The following is an 18,693-nucleotide window of genomic DNA, read 5'->3' as shown; positions in this document are numbered from 1 at the left end:
AATTCAAATATTCTTTCATAAAGTTAAAAAAAAGCTTATATAAAAAGTAAAGAGATCAAATGAAATAAATTGAAGGTAATTATTTTGTAACTTCATTTTTTATTCATCTAAACTTAAATTAAACCAAGCACAAACAAAGACTTATTATACTCAAATCATATACTCCGTACTTTTTAACTTGAGACAGGACATCTTTTAAAAAATTGCTCCATGTATGATAAGAGTAAATTTTACCTTAAAAAAAAGAAGAAGAATTTAAAGCTATTTAATGAAAATCCATCATGGATTTTTTTTTTTTTTTTTCAAAAATACAGCATTCATATTTGAACAGGAAAGGAGCAGAATATGCATGAGTATGTTGAGGAATCCAGAGCCTAAATCATGAAGAGAAAGGAAATGTAAATGAAGAAAACAGTTGAATTTGAGTACTTTGATTGTGCACCACCACACTCAAAGAAAATGACATTACAACAATATATACTTCATGTATATTCCTGCTTCTTATGCCATATTCATTTATTTTTCTACAAGTTTATCTAACTTATAAATATGCATGTATATGTATGTACAAATATAGTCATATACCACTCTTTTAACTGCTGGTTAAAACCACATACTGTGGGTAAAAAACTAAGAACTTGACACTTTTTGCCAGAATATATGTCACACTTTTTAAACTTAAGTGGTGTTTGTTTGGTGGAGGCAAGCTACCTTATGAAGAGACATAGCTATATATGCTGAGAATTATGTAATGTAATATAACATATATATATCTAGCTATACTTTAGTGCTACTCGAAGTTGATGGCTAGCGATACCCTATAAAGAAGAAATATAAATATGAGCACAAGTTGATCAAGTCTGTCGAGAAAGAGTGTGATTGATAATTAATCTTATCAAAACCCTTTAACTTAATTATTCCGTTTCCATAATTAGTAAGTTTAGATGCTTCAGGACCGGCCATAAGCACTTAACTTTTCGAACTTTGGAAATAAACCATCAACTTAAACAAGTTAATGATCTAGAAGATTAGGGAGAAATATTAAGCAAAGATGTGGTCCTTGAAATTAAGAAACAAAAGCACCAACAAAGTGAGAATATAATTAGCTAAATATGTGTAAAAGGAATATAATTAAGGCTTAGACTTGAGCTTCTAGCTAGGGAATCCTCCTTTAATAATTCACTAAGTAGCATAAATATATACTCTTATCTTGTGTTTACTTAAACCGTTAAACGGTGACAAGTAAGGAGCTCTACTTGCACGCGTATGAATTATTTATTTCCCCTTTGTTTATAAATGAAATGAGCTATATACTATTATTAGCTAATTAAATAAGACACTCTAGTGCAACTTATAGCCCTTAACACACACAAACACACGTTTTTCAATTAAGAACTCTAAACCTCTATCCGAGAGTAGACTCAAGACTCTACTTTGGGTTTTTCTTTTAAAAAAATATCATTCAGTGACTCGAAAATAGCCAAATTTAAGTTACAAGTTGATCTATTATATTCCAATTCAATTCATGTCCAAACGTCAATTATCTTATCACATCACTTGAGTCCATCGCTAATTAATAACTTTACAACTTATCTAAGCTAACCTTTATATGGATCAAAACTAGACATGGGACATAAGATCTTAACTCAAATTCAACAAAATATGTGGAGCTAGCACATAAACATTAGTTTATCAAGAATCTTAACCTATCCATAGTTTCATTAACGGTTCTATTTTTTTTATTTTTTTTATTCCAAGTTAAAAGAAAATATGCGAGTAAAATGGCTAAAAATCACCCAACTAAAGGTCTATAGTTCATCATACCTCCTCATGGAAGTCATCTGAAAGCATGTTAACTTAAACCTGAAACACATAGAGATCATAGATGACAACCTTGGTTTACCTTAGACTAAGCATCAAATAATCAAATTTCGACCATTTCTCGAAAAACCAGCTTAATGATAGGATTTAATTTAAGCTTCTTACTAATCACTTGTAGGAGTAAAAAAGAAAAGCATGCAACTAAAGCATCCAATCAATTAGCACACCATGAATTGAACCCCTCAAATTTAGCTAGGCCTAAAACAATGTATTGATCAAAGTTGACACCTTCAAACTTCAAAGCTAATATATAATCAGCCTCTTGAATGCAACTAAATCATGGAGTCAAGCTATATAGATAGACTAAATCGAAAACAAAGAGAGAATTTTATGATAATTGAAGCATATACACCAAATTTCTAACCATGATCGGTATGTTGAAATGAATAATACCCTTGAGATGTTTTGGGAACCTTAGCTTGGGGACTTATAAGAGGGTGTTTTGGAGAATTATCAGGGGGTATTTCGGGGTTTTTTTTCGCAAAATTAACACAAATATCACCAATTTGAAGTTTCTCAAGCGTATAACACAACACAATTTCATAACCAAGATTCATATAGACCATATATTGCATAACAACACAATTAAAACATCACAATTGAAGGTATACAAATTTATAAATAGTTGAATTATTTCATATATATATATATATATATATATATATATATATATATAAGCCCCAAAAATATGATAACACCCACAAAAAAAATAAATTGGAAATCCAATGACTCCACAACTAAAAAGTAGAAGTTCAAACAATAAAATTAAGGGTAACAACCTAGCTAAAGAGAAGCATATATCAAATAATATAGATAATACTATATGATGAGTTATATAATTCTCACCTTAATTATATATATATGCCATCTCTAATTAGCTTAATTAGCTAGGAAAGCCTTTTTATAAATCAATAAGATCACATGTTACCTTGATCATCATCACCTCCTCTTTGATCAACATTATTCATGTCATTCCACGGTAAATAAGGGTAAGGCTGCATCATCTGTGAGTTAAGATCAGACGGCTGATAATAGCTTCCAAACTGATCAAGAGGCGGCCGAGGAGGAGGAGGAGGAGGAGGAGGAGGAGGTGGAGGGATACCCCCCATCCCCTGCATTGCGCCCGTGGTAGAGTTGATGTCGTTACAAGCGTAACGAAGAAGATCCGCATTGGCAGCATCAAGCTCCTTTTGAAGCTTTTGTACTTGGCGTTGAAGGTAAGAAATGGCTCCTACACAGCCGTAGACGGGGTCCCTGACCCTCGCCTCGGCCTCGTAGGCTAAGGAGTTGACGGCGTCCTCCCTCTGATGAGGGAGGAGCTCGTTGAGGAGTTTGGTGACGTTGCTTGCTCCGAAGATTTTGTGGACGTTGGCGAATTTTTGAGGCTCTTCGGGTGGGAAATAGGGCGCGAATATGCACCCTGGCATGCATTTCCTACGCAGGAACTTGCAGGCTGCACACGGCGAGTTGTAGGAGCTTGATGATGCCATTTTAGTGTCTACTTTCTTCTGTGTCACATTATACAATGTAATAAAGATGAAATGAAAAGAAATAGTCTAATTTCATGAACAAGATATTAAAAGAGATGTATGTTATGAGATTCATTTTTTAGTGATTGGTAAAAAGAATCAAGAATCAAGATTGAATCAAATTAGGTTAGCTAGGTAGAGAGTTTTTCAGAGTATGTTGTAACATGATTTTATTTCTTCACAAATTAATGTTACATACATCATAAATTTATAACTATAAATGAGGTTTTTCATCATTATAAAAGTAGTATATTTGATTTGTTTTTTACTTTTGATGATTCTTTGTTTATCCCAAAAATACAATATAATGGTATATATATATATATTTTTTTTTTCAAACAAAGTTCAGATAATATTCTAACATGGCAAAAAAAGTAAAGAAAAAAAAAAAAAAAACTTCTTTGGTGGATTTATTATTGACAAAATAATATTATTATAATTCCCCAGTTTGATATGCACTTAAAAAACTTTTTTTTTTAAAAAAAAACCCATAAATTAATCAATGAAATATAAAATTGTTGATGATTTTTTGTTAATCACATATAATTCAATGAAGATACAAAACAAAAAAAAATTAGACCTCCCTGGCCTTGTGATTATATAACACATCCCAATTTAAAAACAAAACCAAATTAAATAAAAGCCCTTTTTTGCATTTAATATATTTAAAAAAAAAAAAAAAAAAAAAACTCAACTTAAGAACACTAACACTCCATCCAGGCAAAAAAGAAAAAAGAAAAGAAAACACACCCAAGAAAATTGCAAAAAAGAAGAAGAAAAAACTCAACCAACTTCATGATTTGGCAAATTGATATTTGACAAATCAAATTTCAAAAACAAAGATATCAATCTTAAAAATTGTCTTTCTCTCTCTCTCTCTCTGTCTAATTTCTGTTTCTCTCTCTTTTATACTCCTCCATGTGAAAAAATCCTAAAGAAATGAAGACAATAATCATGATGATCATAAGCAGCTATTATAGACTAACAACAGTACACACACATACATACTCTTCTGATTCATGGGATCTAGTCCTTTTTTATTTTTTTTTCAATTTTCCCTTACTTTCTCACCTCACCTCTTTCAACAACCTAAGCTAACAAGATACTACTACAACTCTATATTATATTTAATTTATAATATAAAGTTTTCATAAAATTCAAAACCATAGGTTATAACTTTCATGTGTTATAACCTAAGCTATATATATATATACACACACTAGATCAGACTTGATGTCTTGAAGCTAAGACAACATCAGCAGCAGTAGTATGTAGTAGGCTATATATTCAAAAGGGTAGGTGCTTGTTTCTTACACTTTACCTAAAAAAAAACAACAATCATATAGGAGAATTTAATTTGTTTAAGCTGCTTCTGCTGCATATCTTTATTATTTTTCCTGTTTATTTCTCTGATCCAAAAATAATAAACCAGGAAAAAAAATGAAGGAAATAATTAAAAAAACAGTACCTCTTTTATATTTTTTTTACACTTTCCTTGTGTTAAGGCTTTATTTTCCAAAGAGTTTTTCTTGTTGTACCCTGATATTAAGAAAAGATAATAAACTGTTATTATCGTTGGTTTAAGTTGTAGATCACTAGAAGTACCGAATTGAACTGAAGTGATTGAGATTTATGATGTGATCATATTAAGAAAAGCGGGTGGGGGGGGGAGAGAAATGAAAAACCCTAATTAGTAGGGGGAAAAAGGAGAGAGAAAATGTGTGATAAGAGGGAAGATTATTTGCAGAGAATGAAGAAGAAATTGATGATATAAATTTATGACAAAAAGGAATGGAAGGAAGGCAAAGAGCATTTTTAGTGGAGGGGAAATCAGCAGGAGAGAGAATTCAAGGCTAAAAGACAAAATAAAAGTGTAATTAATGGGACACTATTTTTATTTATTTTTTGAAAAATAAAATTAAATTTGAGGAGAGGGGAAGAGGGAAGAAGGGAGGGGGGGGGGGGTATAGACTATAGTATGATATGATACTGCAAAATTAATAATATTACTATAAGTGTTTGTGGGGTTGTCTCCATTTCTGCTCCTCTAATCTAGATTGATCTCCTGCTCCCCCTTACTGATCATGCACCCTGAAAAAAAAATTAAAAAAAAAAAAAATTTCTACCTTCAGTCTCGAATCTGATTTTTACTAAACTAAAATTACTTTTAAACTATAAAATAAGAGTAGAAATAAGTCTGATGAAGACAACATATATAGTTTGGTGAGGTAAAAAACAACAAACCCTAACATGGGATCTGATGATTTTTGGTGGATTGAGATTGTAAAAAGATACGTTCACAGACTGTACAGGTTGCGAAGACAAACGAATAATCAACAAGTTGGATATGGCTAATAATTATTTTAGATATGGCCCATATCCTTTGCCTTTCTTATTGTCTTAACCTGGGGTAAGTAGTAAAATATCCTTGGATAATATGGATTATTGAGATTAAGAATATGATAATTGTACTCTCACTTATTAGGTTGTATAATTTTACCTATGAACAATAACCATCCTAATCATTACTCCTAAATAAGGTCCTATCACTTTCAATACTATACCTTGGCCAATTCTAAGAGAATCAAGATGAGATGTGACATATATAAGTAGATTACAAAATCCAATAGCGTTTGGTTCTATCATAAAGATGCTTACACTTTAATTTATTGCTATTATTAATATTGTTGTAGATAATACTATTAACATGGTTGCTATCAATATTATTGTTATAGATACTATTAACATGGTTGCTATCAATCAGTAAGTAGCAATTAACCATCTTTACATATATATACATATACTCATTTGTGGAGGCTACACAAAATGATCCTTTGTTTGTTCATAAATGTAATTGAGAACATTAGTTTGCTTTAGATTATATGGAATAGAACGAAATACTTCATAGAAGCTAGGGTATTGTTAATTCCGAAAGTCATTTTTAAGAGTATTTCTAAAAGTCGCGTGTCTCATAAGAAGTCATTATCTGGACCTATGTCAAAGAAGTTTAACAAATTAAAGTAACATTTTTGAAATATTTTATGTAAAAAAAAACTTTGAAATATTTTATGCAACCTTAAATTCATAGGCAAGGAAACTATTATGAAGCTATATATGATGAATCTAAGGTCTACAAAGTCATGATTAATGAAGTGCATGATGTTATTAAAGGGTGAGCAAAGTAGATGAAGAACACCTCATACAACCATAAACTAAAATATAAGCTTTGATTCAAGGTTATAAATAATGGTTTATCATTTTGATTTGAAAGCGAAAAGAACATTAAACATGTACATTTTTCAAATTAAGCAAGGTAAATTAATTACATGAAATTGTGTCATGTACAAACTACAAAGTGAAAATCTAATATATTTTACAGAACTAGTACATACTTACTCATCATTCTATTTGGCACTACAATACTACACAATCTCTTTTGATGATTTTTGTATGTGCCCTTAACCAAGTGGTTGTAAGAAGCTTAATTATCTAGGTACCCTATAAATTCTTCCAGATAGAAATTATGAAAAGGAAAGCTACCCTACCATGGTTACCAATCTTTTTTTTTTTAAGGAAAAAGAAAATCAAATATAATACATGTAATCTTTTAGAATTAAATTTTTTTATATATTTGCAATTTTAAGAGGTGAACATAATATGATGTAAAAAGTGAAAACATTAAGCATTTAATCAAATACTACTTAATTACAACATAAAAAAGATTAATTGACCCATGAATTTGTCATAAAAATTCTTAAACTAATATTGTATTGTTTCACAAAATAATAATTATAATTAGTCCTCAGCTCCAGGCTACATATATATACAATAATAAGGTTGCCTATCATATATTTAAAATGTAAAGAAAGTTGGCAAGTTGATAATCCAATATTTGTAAGGGTCTATTAATTTATGATTTAGGGCAACTTGTTACTTTCTTTTATCAAGAGTCCAGAAGATCATCTAACTTTGAACTACGAATGTTGGATGATCAACGAGCTTAGTTGGTTATAGGGGGTGATACACAAGATTTTAGATTAAATTAGGTATCTATAATTTGCTCATGATCAACTAGTAGTATAATTTTTTTTTTTTAAGAAAGCAAAAGATATTACTCCGTATAAGGGTGATAAAAACAGTAAAAAGAAAACAAATAAAATAGAAAAAGGTCCCTTTCAGATGCAGTAATTAAAAAACAAAACCACAAAAATAAAGATTAAAAAAGTGGTTTAAAAAAATGCAAGATAATAAGTGAGGTAGTGAAAAAAAAGAGTAAAATTACCAGAAATGGGCATCTATAATAAGAGGGTTGGGCTGTAGGCAATAGGGCTAGAAGAGGGGCCCAATAAGGAAGTAGGCTTATAGGCCAGAACGTGTGGCTACCCCTGCTATGTCTGGGCCTACTCCACTCATTCTAGGACAACCTATTCTTCTGTTCATGCTCCTTCCGTACAACTTTTTTTTAACAAAATATCATTTTTTTTGCTTTCTTTTTTCTATTAGAAATAAAGGTTCACTTCACCTTAATTTCAATTCAGTTCAGTTCAGTTCTGCTCCAATCAATTCAGTTCAGTTCCTAATTTCTTTCTCTCATAAAATATTCATTTTAGCTCTATTCAGTTCAGTTCCTAATTTCCTTCTTTCATAAAATATTCATTTTAGCTTTATTCAGTTCAGTTTAGTTCAGCTCCAATCAGTTCAGTTTAACTTAGCTCAACTCAGTTCAGTAAATGTGAACATGCCTGAACTTTTAACAAAATGAATTTAATTGTATAGATTTATAGCTTTTACGTACATGTTTTTATAAAATACATACTCCATAGTAGAAGTGATCACAGTACACTATCAAAACAAATGCTTATCCAGTAAAAGAATGGAAGCATTTGACTTTTTAAAATGGGATTTTCAGGCAGTATATATGTAATTGATCATATAAATTTAGGATCACCTTATTGGCTGTTTTCGGATTTGAGCTCATGTACTTCTCACAATCCATGAATTCATGTTTATTGCGAAGCAAATTAAATCCTGAAGTGATCACATCAGCATATACCTGTAATTAAAAAAGAAAAAAAAAAGTATAATGCTCCAATTATATTAATCCAAATGATGATAATATACTTCATTATTTTCTGAATATTAATTTCAATTTATAATGCAAAATAATAGAATGTTATGTCAATTTGTAAACTATTCATAATTGAGACACAATCTGCAGGAAGACAAATAGTAAGAATGACTTATAAGCACAAAATTGAAAATAGTATATGATCACACTATCATCAAACTATTTAGTCCCACATGATGAATAAGGTTTGATCGAATGTCTTTACACAAAGAATTTATTTCATTCTGTCAAACCCAATATCATTTCGACACCCTCAAGTTTCAAGCTAAGGTCATTTCTTCATGGTCGATGATTGATTGTTCATGTATACAGTCGATCTATTCGATCATACGTGTACTTGAACCTAAAGTCGTGCTGGAATTTTTACACTTGGACCGAGGTACATAAGTAATAAAGTTATTATACAGGTGTAAAATACGTATGATTAAGATGTACAGAATAAAGTCGATTTAAAATTTTTAACATGTACTACGTGGTACACTATTTAAAAAGTCTTTTTAAAAGACATCAAATATAATAAGAATCAGGAAGATAGAAGAAAGATGGTTATGCTTTACATCTTATAAGGGTGAGATACATTTTTTAAATAAAAGCATTAAAATAAGACGTAAATTAAATAGAAGTTAAATGCAAATGACTTACATTCAAACATGAAGGCCAATTCAGATGTTCATTTCCGATCAATACAACGACAAATCTGTAAGAAAATCACAATAATTTTGCAGAATTACACCTCTATACCACAATGATCATTAGATGGTTGACAAATTCTAGTCACTCTTCTCTCAAAGATTCTATAAACTTGACAATGATTAGAGGACAATGGTTTTGGCAATTACGAAAAGTTATAATGACATTCTCATTCACTCTTCAACAATCATAAGTTGATTATAGAGTGAATGAAAATTTCATTATACATCGAGAAATGCCAGAATTAATTGTCACAAATAATATTCTAATTTATTTAGTCGATAAAACATTGAGAGGTGGTAGTACAAGATTTGAGATCAAATTTGGTGTATTAGGACCCGAACCAAGCATAAACATGTACCTAAGCAAGGGGGTAAGTATACCTCCTAGCTTATCTATGGCTTGCAATAAGAACCCTTTAAATACACAATTTCATGCATTAAATCCAAATTTAGATAATCTAAAGTATTCAAATTAATCAAAAAGGAAAGAGGGAAAATAAAATAAAATAATAATTTTCAAAGTGTTGTATAATTTTTGTTAATGGGATGTATAGCCGATCTATGCAACTTACTTACTACATTATTGAAAACATCAGCTTCTTTGGAGTTTCTTAACCGCCCAAATCCAATCAAACTCAATTGGGCCCATATTTAATCATTGGTAAATTTAGGTATTGAAGTTAGGGTACTTCTTTATTGTCAATTAATTTTTTGGTGCTTAAAATAAGACATCATCAAATGACAGCAATCATACCAGAATTCGATACTTCATACAGCAAGCTAAGATGCTCATTTTACTTTTAATTTACATGCGAGTGGAAAGCTAACTAATTTTCATCTAGTTGTTTGATCAAATGTAGGAAGATGATCTATTCATGCAGTTCGTTATTGATCATCGAAGGTAGAACTATCAAACAACACGACTTCCACATAATTCATAATTTAATTCCTTGAATTTTTTTTATGTCGATCAAACAAGCAATGAATACATGATTTATTCAATTATGAAACCGGTTTGATTGGATTTGGGTAATCCATTTGGCCATAAAATTTCACACTTTAGAGAGCATTACCTATGAACAAACTTGATTTTTTTTTTTTCAACCTTTAATTTCATGTTTTATCTCTCTATGTAGATCATGTATGACTATCTTTTAGTGACATTAAATACAAAGCATATTTCGAAGTATCAAACTCTAAAATGATATATGAAGTAGAAAACAAAATTGTGAGCATTATCATAAATTGTAATTTTTTTTTTTAAAGAGAGGTTAGTTGTTGGATATATATAGATTGTTTAAGTTGTCTCTTCAAAGAGTTCAAACCATCCTAAAAAAGGGTTGTTTATGATCACGCCTACCATTTCCCTTTTGCAAAAATAACCTGCGGGTGAGGTCAGGGAGAATAGATTCCTCAATTTAATGAGAATGACAATAATGTTGGTTGAGGTCCCTAATCATTAGTGATTTATGGTATGATATGATTGATTGATCTCATCCTTTTTTTTTAATTGTTTGAGGATAAGTAGTTGAAAGATAGGGCATCAAGCAAATTAGTATTCCTATCAATGTAATCAATCAAAGATCTAACAAATGATTGAGTCAAATGACTTAATGTCTCTTTTAATTAAGAGCCATCTATTATAGAGCTTAATGGGTTCATTGCGATGTAAAACTGTCATCTTAAGTGTTTTTCAGTAAATGACGACATTAATGACTTAATGATATTACAAGTTTGTCGATGCACAACTTATTATCAATATTAGTTACTGTTGTAAATCAACTTATTCCAACAGTAAAAAGCAACCGTTATAAAAACAAAGAATCGTTCATTAAGGAGAAACTATCACCCAAGTTATTGACTTTACCCTTCACATTTTACGAAATTCTTGAAGATTAATTTATCACCTAGTACTCATACCTTTACAAGGTCCCAACAATTTTCTCTTTTCCCTAAAAATCAAATCCCATCAATAGACATTGGACTCCCTTCCTTCATTTTATATGGTCATCTATCCAATCATAAACAAGAAAATCAAAGATAATACAAAGTTAACATAGTACATGTATCATGCATGCACCATATTCAAAATGATCACAATCTTGAGTTGACATGGAGAAAATCCATAAATGGATTCTTTGTAGATCTTTGTTTGACTTGTGGATTATATACCTAATGGTGGTCCTTTGCCTCTCAAATTCCCAATTTTGCCTTTAATCATATAATATGCCCAAATATAATCAACAAAATCAGATGGTACAATGTACCTTCATATAATACACTTATACACCCAAATTTATTTAAGTATTCTATATTACCAAATAAATTTGGTTTCCTAGCTTCTTCCTTATTTGTATACATTATTCCCTAAATACATACCCTTTCAATAATATTCTTAGTTCTGATTTCTGAATCCTAAACGTAGTAAAATAATTAAGCTTTTTGAAAAAAGTAGACACTGAAATTATGGAAGCTTGTAAAGTTAGCTTGCCGTGTAATAAGGATTGGGCCATAGATCTCGGGCCTGAATTCTTCAAACAGGTGAACATATGGCTGGGCCATGTAATCTTAAAGGAACTTTTTATTTTCAAACCCTTATATTGGCATTATTCTTAAGGCAAACCCAGCACATGGCACTTGGACAAATCAACCTATGAATAGTTCTAAATTGTAAACTGATTTTCGCACACCCATATGACTTGTGAGAGCATAGTTTTAAGGCTCTTCTCACGTAGAAGTGTATCAAAATCAATCAATTTTGATGTGCCTAAATCATTTTCCTTCTAAACCCGGGTTACCTAATATGTATACAAGATCCCAATATGCTACCTAGTTATGTTAAAATAGCCTAAAACTGTCATCATACTTGTATTCGCGCTCCAATACGCGTGTACCCAATGGGGAGGGAGGAGGGAGCAGTGGAGTATTAGGTAACACTGTTTTTAACTTTCCAAAGTACTCTTGGGATCAGCCGTTCTGGTAAAGTCAGGGAATTGGTTGAGAATTTCTTAACTAAATAGAAGGAGATTCTATGATGCAGAGTAAAAAAAAAAAAACAGAGATCAGACTTATTAGTTATTATTCTGATCTTAGTGAATAGTGATCAACTAAGAGTTCCTTAACTTTCCACGGCCCTTGACTTCAATATGGCCAGGAAAGTTTGTAATAATAGTAATAAACCAAGTAGATTCAATGTTAAAAGGAGACAGCAAACATCAAATGACTGTATATACATATACAAGTACTATTGTCAAATTTAGAATTGTAACCATACATGTATATTAGCAAAAGTTAAAGCATATAGTGGAATATAATGATTCAGATTGCTGTACATTCGAAATTGGGAGCTAGTATATGAGATAATGGTTGAAACCTGAGTTTGCCGATAATTTCGCTACTTACAGAAGGTTGAGACATAAAACTGGTCCTTAATTTGCCAAGTCTCCTTCAAGTCCAATTAGAACAGTATCTATGTGGTCCTCAAATTGCCAAGTTTCCTCCCAGTTCAATGATGACACTATCCATCATGTCTAACATGTCTGTAATAACAAAAGAACAAAAAAAAATTCAGATAATTGAAGCTGAGTAAATTAGCAGAACAGCATATCCTGTTATATAAAATAAGCATCACAATATTCCTGAAGTATTAGACCGTTCATCATTCATGTATACCCTTAGATTCAAGAAATATAATTATAAAACAGGTCAATCTTTATTTGAACAAGGTGTTTCATGATTTGAATTTCAATTTAAGTAATGTGCGAGAATGTGATATTGTATTGTATATGGAGGCCACTCTCAGGTGATGTATCATGTATGACGGAAGTATTAATCTTCTATCACAGTATTAGAAAGAATTGAGAATGATTGCATGCCCTCAAGCACTTGTGATCATGTTGATCAAAGTCCACTTTTATAACAGAAAATCAAGATATAGAAAGTAGCCTTCCTGTCCATATTTATGAATTATAACCAAAAGCATACTAACCTAAGATTTTGTCTGCTCCCCTTTTCTGGAAAACAATAAGCATAAAGTTAATATACAGAGAAGAAAAAAGACATCAGCAACAAGAATATTCAAGTAGCAAACAAATTGGAAACCTAAAGAAATACGTGGTACATGAAACAAGATTTTTTTGTTGTTCCACAAAGTAAACAGTCGGCTTTGTTGCAGAACCAGCAAGAAATATATTGTTACAGCCTTACAGGCCGCCAAGCTAGTAATAGACCACTATATCATTTCTATCATCAAGTATTAATGGACAACTTTCATACGTAAATAAAAACGTATCCTGCACATCTCAATTAGAACCTAAACTCACACATGAGAAATCATCTTAGAAGTTCCAATACTTTTACCTGTAAGGTGCAAGATGGTGAAGCATCTAGCAGCTGGATAATAGACATGGTCAAAGATCTGAAAGATACCTCTTTGTAGAAGCGGTTCAGATCTTCTGCCGGTACTTGAGGTATTCCTATAGAATATATAGTTAGTCGATGAAAGTAAATAAAAGCTAACTACGTGCAAAATAGCTTATAATTTTGCTTTGTACCTAGATTAGTCTCAGTGCAACAATCAGCGAGAAGTGCAGAAAAGCTCTGAGGCAATGCAACATCAGTGTTCCCAACAGCAAGATCCTGAGCTGCTTCCTCAGAACATGAGTAAGGATCATGTTCCTGGATAATTGAAGGTAGCAGCAGTGGCCTATGCTCTTCGTCAACCCTTAAACAAGAAGATCAATCATCAATTCTCTATTTTAGCCTTACATGGTTGTTGCTTAGTTGTGCTAAATTACAAGGTGGAAGATTTCTTCAAGAAAGAGATGGTTTCATACCCCTCAGAGCATGAGTAAGGATCATGTTCCTGGTTGATTGAAGGTAGACGCAGTGGCGTATGCTCTTCATTGACCCTTAAACAATAAGACCAATCATCAATTTTCTTTTTCAGCCTTAATTGGTTGCTTCTTATGTACAATTTCTTCAGAAGAGATGGTTTCATACCCCTCATTGAGCACACTGAGTGATAAACTTGAACAATTTCTTCGTTCCTTCACACTCTGTTATAAAAAGTATGATATTAAATTTCAGCCATAGTGTCTACCCTGGTTGAAGATGTATGTTACTATGATTGCAGTAACATTGACAAATTCACAATGCTGATTCACCTTTAATGACTCCATGAATTCCTGTGACTCTTTAGAAGAGGAGAAACGAAGCACAAACTTTTGAATCTGAAACATCACATAGGTCACAAAAAAAACGTCAGGCTCAAGATTAGAAAGCACCAAGACATTATCATAAGCAGGATTTATTTTTAAACAAGTTTTTCAAAAGTTGGAAACAAAGGAGCTGCGTATGAAGAAGTATCATGTTAGCACTGCCAGAGAGTGCATTTTTTATTTTGAACAAGGCTTTGGCTTTGGATCCTCCTGTAAACAGCAGTTGACACTCGAGGAAAACGAGCATCGCTTCCCAAATACCACAACAGCAAAGACACTAATGGCCTATCAGCAAGAATTAACATTGAGCACTGCACAATTTCTTTCCAAAAGTAAATTGTTTCAGAAGACGAGAATTTTCCTAGTCTTTCAGATAAAAATCTGTCTAAGAAGATCACAGAGATGCTGAGAGACAACATCAGGAGCTCATGTATGTCAGGAGCTCATTTGGATAAATGGATAATCATGGGAAAATAGTTTACAATTAGTCATCTTCAGAGCCACATACATCAAGTAATCATCTTAAGATTCTGGACTATATAGATTCTTTGATAAACTGATTGCAAAAAGTTGTCTAGAGCAAAACCTTAAAATGTTAAACAGCAAGTCAGCAAGAAGTGTGTTAGCCATGCATGAAAGAACTCAAAGAAGGCAATCAATGGAAATCCCAGTCTAGAAGCTTGCCTGGCCCATGCCATCTCTGTAACTGGCAAATATTACTCTGCTTCCTCTGAGAGCACATCCTGAATCATCGGATCCCTGTGGCCACGTAAAATTCAGCTTTGAAATGTAGTGTTCTTCCTGCACAAACAAACACCCAGAATAAAAATTACAAACAAATGTTAATGCTTCTGCTGTTTTGTTTCACCAACAGTAAGATGCTAAAAAACCAGTAACATCTTGTTTAAATAGATTCAGTTCCCAGGCAAGAAAAAAAAGAGGGGAAGCTACAACATCAATCTGAGGCAATATCAAGGACCAAGGTTAATTTGTCCATGCTTCAAAGTTACTCAATGGATTTGTATAAATTTAACCCATCCACACAGCTCAGGGGGCACAATCCGAAATAAAGTTTCCAAACATTGTATTTTGAGTGTTGTAAATCAACCAAAAAGAGTACCACAGCAGAAATCATAATTCCTAAAATTGCACTAAGTAACTACATAATTGGACTCCAACCTTAACTTTTTTAATGTGTACATTCTGGCAAAATGTAAGATATAGCCAGTGCATATTGATTAGTGATAGTATGTAAGCATTTCTCCTGAAATTTATGATAAAATCAGAAGGAATCACATAAAAATGATCATATAGGCACTTCAGAACCACTCACTGCCACTTCTACCTAATCAATTCACGAACATAAGAAAACAAAGATTAGAACACTGAATATAGACAACATTATCGTATCTATACAGTTGCACATTTCATTATTGAGGAAAGTCTATGGCAAAGCACCATAATTTGATCTTTACTTGAACTAAGATAAAAGGCAGCAAGGATTTCATACCCCCATATTTTCTTCCTTAGTTAATTATCTATAACATACATACATACATACATACTATTTCAGAAAATTTCACAATCATTCACAACACTTGAAATCTCAATAAATTATCTACAAAATAAGTTATCATACTAATCAATGATACCAAACCCATACATTTAACCTTCGAACCCATCAAAGGTTATTTTTCACTTGTATATTACCATTTCTTATGTAGTAAAAATCAACTATACATTGGATTACAATTTTTACTTAACCCACCAATCTTACAACACTAATCTTTCTCCACCCCATAAAATCTTGTATTAGAACCCCCCCCCCCTCTCATATGAAGTACCCACTAATAAGATCACCCTTAAAAGCCCAACAAAATTAGGACATTTCAGATCCATAATCAATCAAATAACAAACCACCCATCTCATCTTACTCTAACCTTAGGAAACATTAACTTCCAGCCACATTCAATTCATAAGTTAACAACAACCCACATCAGAAATTTACTCAGGGAATCCAAAATACAGGTCGTTTAAGTCCATACTCATACATCAAACACAGTCCTTAATTCCTCGAATGAACAAATACCCATAAACCCACAATTACTCTATAATCCAAACCCTACTAGACTTCAATTGATCCTGATCCGGATCCGACCCAGAACATCCCCTAACAATATACACACAAGTATATCAATCTAAAAAGTTCGATGAATTATGGAAAAATTTAAAGTAGTCGTTGAGACATATAATCAAACAGTTGATGGGCAACCCAGAAGGGAACTCACATAAATACTTTCACCAAGGGAGACAACGAGAGTAGGTTCAGAAAAAGAAAGATCAAAGAGAAGAATATGAAGAGAGACATTGGAAGAAGAAGAAGGAACCCAAGTGCCCTTCAAACGATCCTTCCTGCCAGCGTAAATTGGGCGGAGAAAAGAGGAAGTAGGAGTTGAGGAAGAAGTAATTGGGAAGTTGAAGAATCTAGCGTATTGGATTTTCCAGTAAACATTGTTTATCATTGCTCCGTTGGTGGTTAGGGCGGAACCATTGTCAGCCATTTTCGTCTTCTGGTTTCACCATCAAAGTCGTATACTACATATTTTGGGTGTGCGCTACATACGCTATTTTATTCCCAAAACCCACGAGGGAAATTGTTGTATAGAGTGATTCTAGATTTCTAGGTTAAGAGAGGTGAAATTTTTTATGTGGAGTGTTTTTAAAAAAAAAGGCAAAATGAACATTTAGTTATTCAGTAAAAAAACATATAGTTATTTTATAAAGAACATCTAGTTTTATATGTTTTTTTTGTAAATCTAAAGAACATTTGTAATATTAGTAAAGAACATGATAATATTAAAGAACATTATTCATATAATAAATGTACATTTGGTATAAATGATCATGTATGTATTAAAAATGTACATTTTACTGTATTATAATGTACATTGTATTATATTCTAATGAACATATATGTTATAATGTTGGTTACATGTTTTATGTACATTGTATTATTTGCATCATATAAGTATATGAAGAAAGAACATTTTACTGTATTTTAATGTACATTGTATTATTTGGATCTACAACTTTTTCTAAATTTGTCTATTTGCTTGCTTTCTTCTTTCAAAATATATTAATTGGTTGATCTTCTTCAAGAATTTCATTTTATTTCTCATTGCAACAACAAAATTATATCAAAATCCCAATTAATTTTCAATCAAATCAAATATTACAATTTTCAATCAAATTTATAAAAAACAAACACTCAAACTCAAAATAAACAAGTATAAATGTCGAATTTGGTCTTACCTTTCGTTTTTATTTGTCATCTTGAACTATTTTGGGCTCAAAATTTCGAATTTCTTGAAATTTTGTTTGAAGTTTGAGGAATTTGAATGGGTTTGAAGTTTTGTTTGGAGAGAGAAAGTGAACTTTTGGTAAAAAAAAAAAATTGAAATGAATTGTAATTAATGTATGGTAAAAAAAATTAATTAGTACTATCTATCTATTTCATTATACAAAATTTCTTTTAAAAAAATATATATATACAAAATTGTTATATAAAAAACTGATGTACATTACAAATGAACACTATGTTCTTTTATGTATATGTCCATGTACATTATAAATGACTACTATGTTCTTTTATATGACCATGTTCATTAGTATATATCTGAATGTTCATTCCGCCTTTTTGTATTTTGGAGCGGATGCACCATGTGGATCGTGCATCCGCCTCCATGAACCAACTATTAAAGAGAGGATAGTTAAAAACTGACCTGAAAATAATTGACTTAACGCAATTTGTGTAACCTACTAAACTCAACATAGTGATCTAGTATTATATGAAGTATTAGGGCTTGTTCTGATATACTGAATTAAGCTGATTGAAGCTGAATTGAGGTGAATATTTTATGAGAGAAGGAAATTGGAAACTGAACTGAACTAATTGAAGCTGAACTGAATAATTTATGAGAGGAGGAAATTAAGAACTGAACAGAACAGAACAAACCCTTATACCAGCAAGTGCATAAGTTAATTTCAAAATAATTCAACTTGAGTTGAATTGAACCAATTTGCAATATTCAATTTGACAAACTGACTTTAACTTTATTTTGTACATTTTTTTTTAAGGTTCCAAATCGAATGGAAAAGCATATAAATATACCTCCTCCGTTTTAATTTAATTGACTAATCCCCTTTCGGCACCTGATTTAAGGAAGGAATTAGATGTCTTAAA

At 31.6% G+C, this 18,693-nt stretch overlaps 2 protein-coding genes across 4 annotated transcripts; both read right to left on the bottom strand.

Annotated features, from left to right (window-relative positions):
* Positions 1-2,562: 2,562 nt before the first annotated feature.
* On the bottom strand, positions 2,563-5,527 carry LOC110700347 (protein LATERAL ORGAN BOUNDARIES-like). 2 transcript variants are annotated; one of them, XM_021877872.1, is made up of 2 exons: positions 4,879-5,527; positions 2,563-3,389 (listed from the first exon to the last, which is right to left on the bottom strand). In XM_021877872.1, exon 2 carries the CDS (start codon positions 3,369-3,371, stop codon positions 2,799-2,801), a length of 573 nt encoding a protein of 190 aa, XP_021733564.1. In that variant the 5' UTR covers positions 3,372-3,389; positions 4,879-5,527; the 3' UTR covers positions 2,563-2,798. The 2 variants fall into 2 exon arrangements, with proteins under 2 accessions (XP_021733564.1, XP_021733565.1); XM_021877873.1 differs by having other exon boundaries at positions 2,563-3,386.
* A 6,984-nt stretch (positions 5,528-12,511) lies between these two features.
* LOC110700345 (protein POOR HOMOLOGOUS SYNAPSIS 1-like) lies at positions 12,512-17,175 on the bottom strand. 2 transcript variants are annotated; one of them, XM_021877870.1, is made up of 9 exons: positions 16,739-17,175; positions 15,134-15,250; positions 14,396-14,461; positions 14,232-14,287; positions 14,066-14,140; positions 13,784-13,953; positions 13,590-13,705; positions 13,219-13,243; positions 12,512-12,769 (listed from the first exon to the last, which is right to left on the bottom strand). In XM_021877870.1, exons 1-9 carry the CDS (start codon positions 17,009-17,011, stop codon positions 12,711-12,713), a joined length of 957 nt encoding a protein of 318 aa, XP_021733562.1. In that variant the 5' UTR covers positions 17,012-17,175; the 3' UTR covers positions 12,512-12,710. The 2 variants fall into 2 exon arrangements, with proteins under 2 accessions (XP_021733562.1, XP_021733563.1); XM_021877871.1 differs by having other exon boundaries at positions 13,659-13,705.
* Between the last annotated feature and the right edge of the window lie 1,518 nt (positions 17,176-18,693).

This window comes from Chenopodium quinoa, unplaced genomic scaffold (assembly GCF_001683475.1).
Source record: "Chenopodium quinoa cultivar QQ74 unplaced genomic scaffold, ASM168347v1, whole genome shotgun sequence".
In the NCBI taxonomy this organism is placed as follows: domain Eukaryota; kingdom Viridiplantae; phylum Streptophyta; class Magnoliopsida; order Caryophyllales; family Amaranthaceae; genus Chenopodium; species Chenopodium quinoa.
Note: the sequence above shows the minus strand (reverse complement) of the source record. Positions and strands in the feature narration are given on the sequence as shown.

Coding starts and splice junctions, on each gene's coding strand:
- LOC110700347 (XM_021877872.1), bottom strand. CDS start 3,371: ATGGCATCATCAAGCTCCTACAACTCGCCGTGTGCAGCCTGCAAGTTC.
- LOC110700345 (XM_021877870.1), bottom strand. CDS start 17,011: ATGGCTGACAATGGTTCCGCCCTAACCACCAACGGAGCAATGATAAAC. Junction 15,251..16,738: donor CCCTTGGTGAAAGTATTTAT/GTGAGTTCCCTT, acceptor TTGTTTGTGCAG/GAAGAACACTACATTTCAAA. Junction 13,954..14,065: donor CCTTACTCATGCTCTGAGGG/GTATGAAACCAT, acceptor TTCTTGTTTAAG/GGTTGACGAAGAGCATAGGC.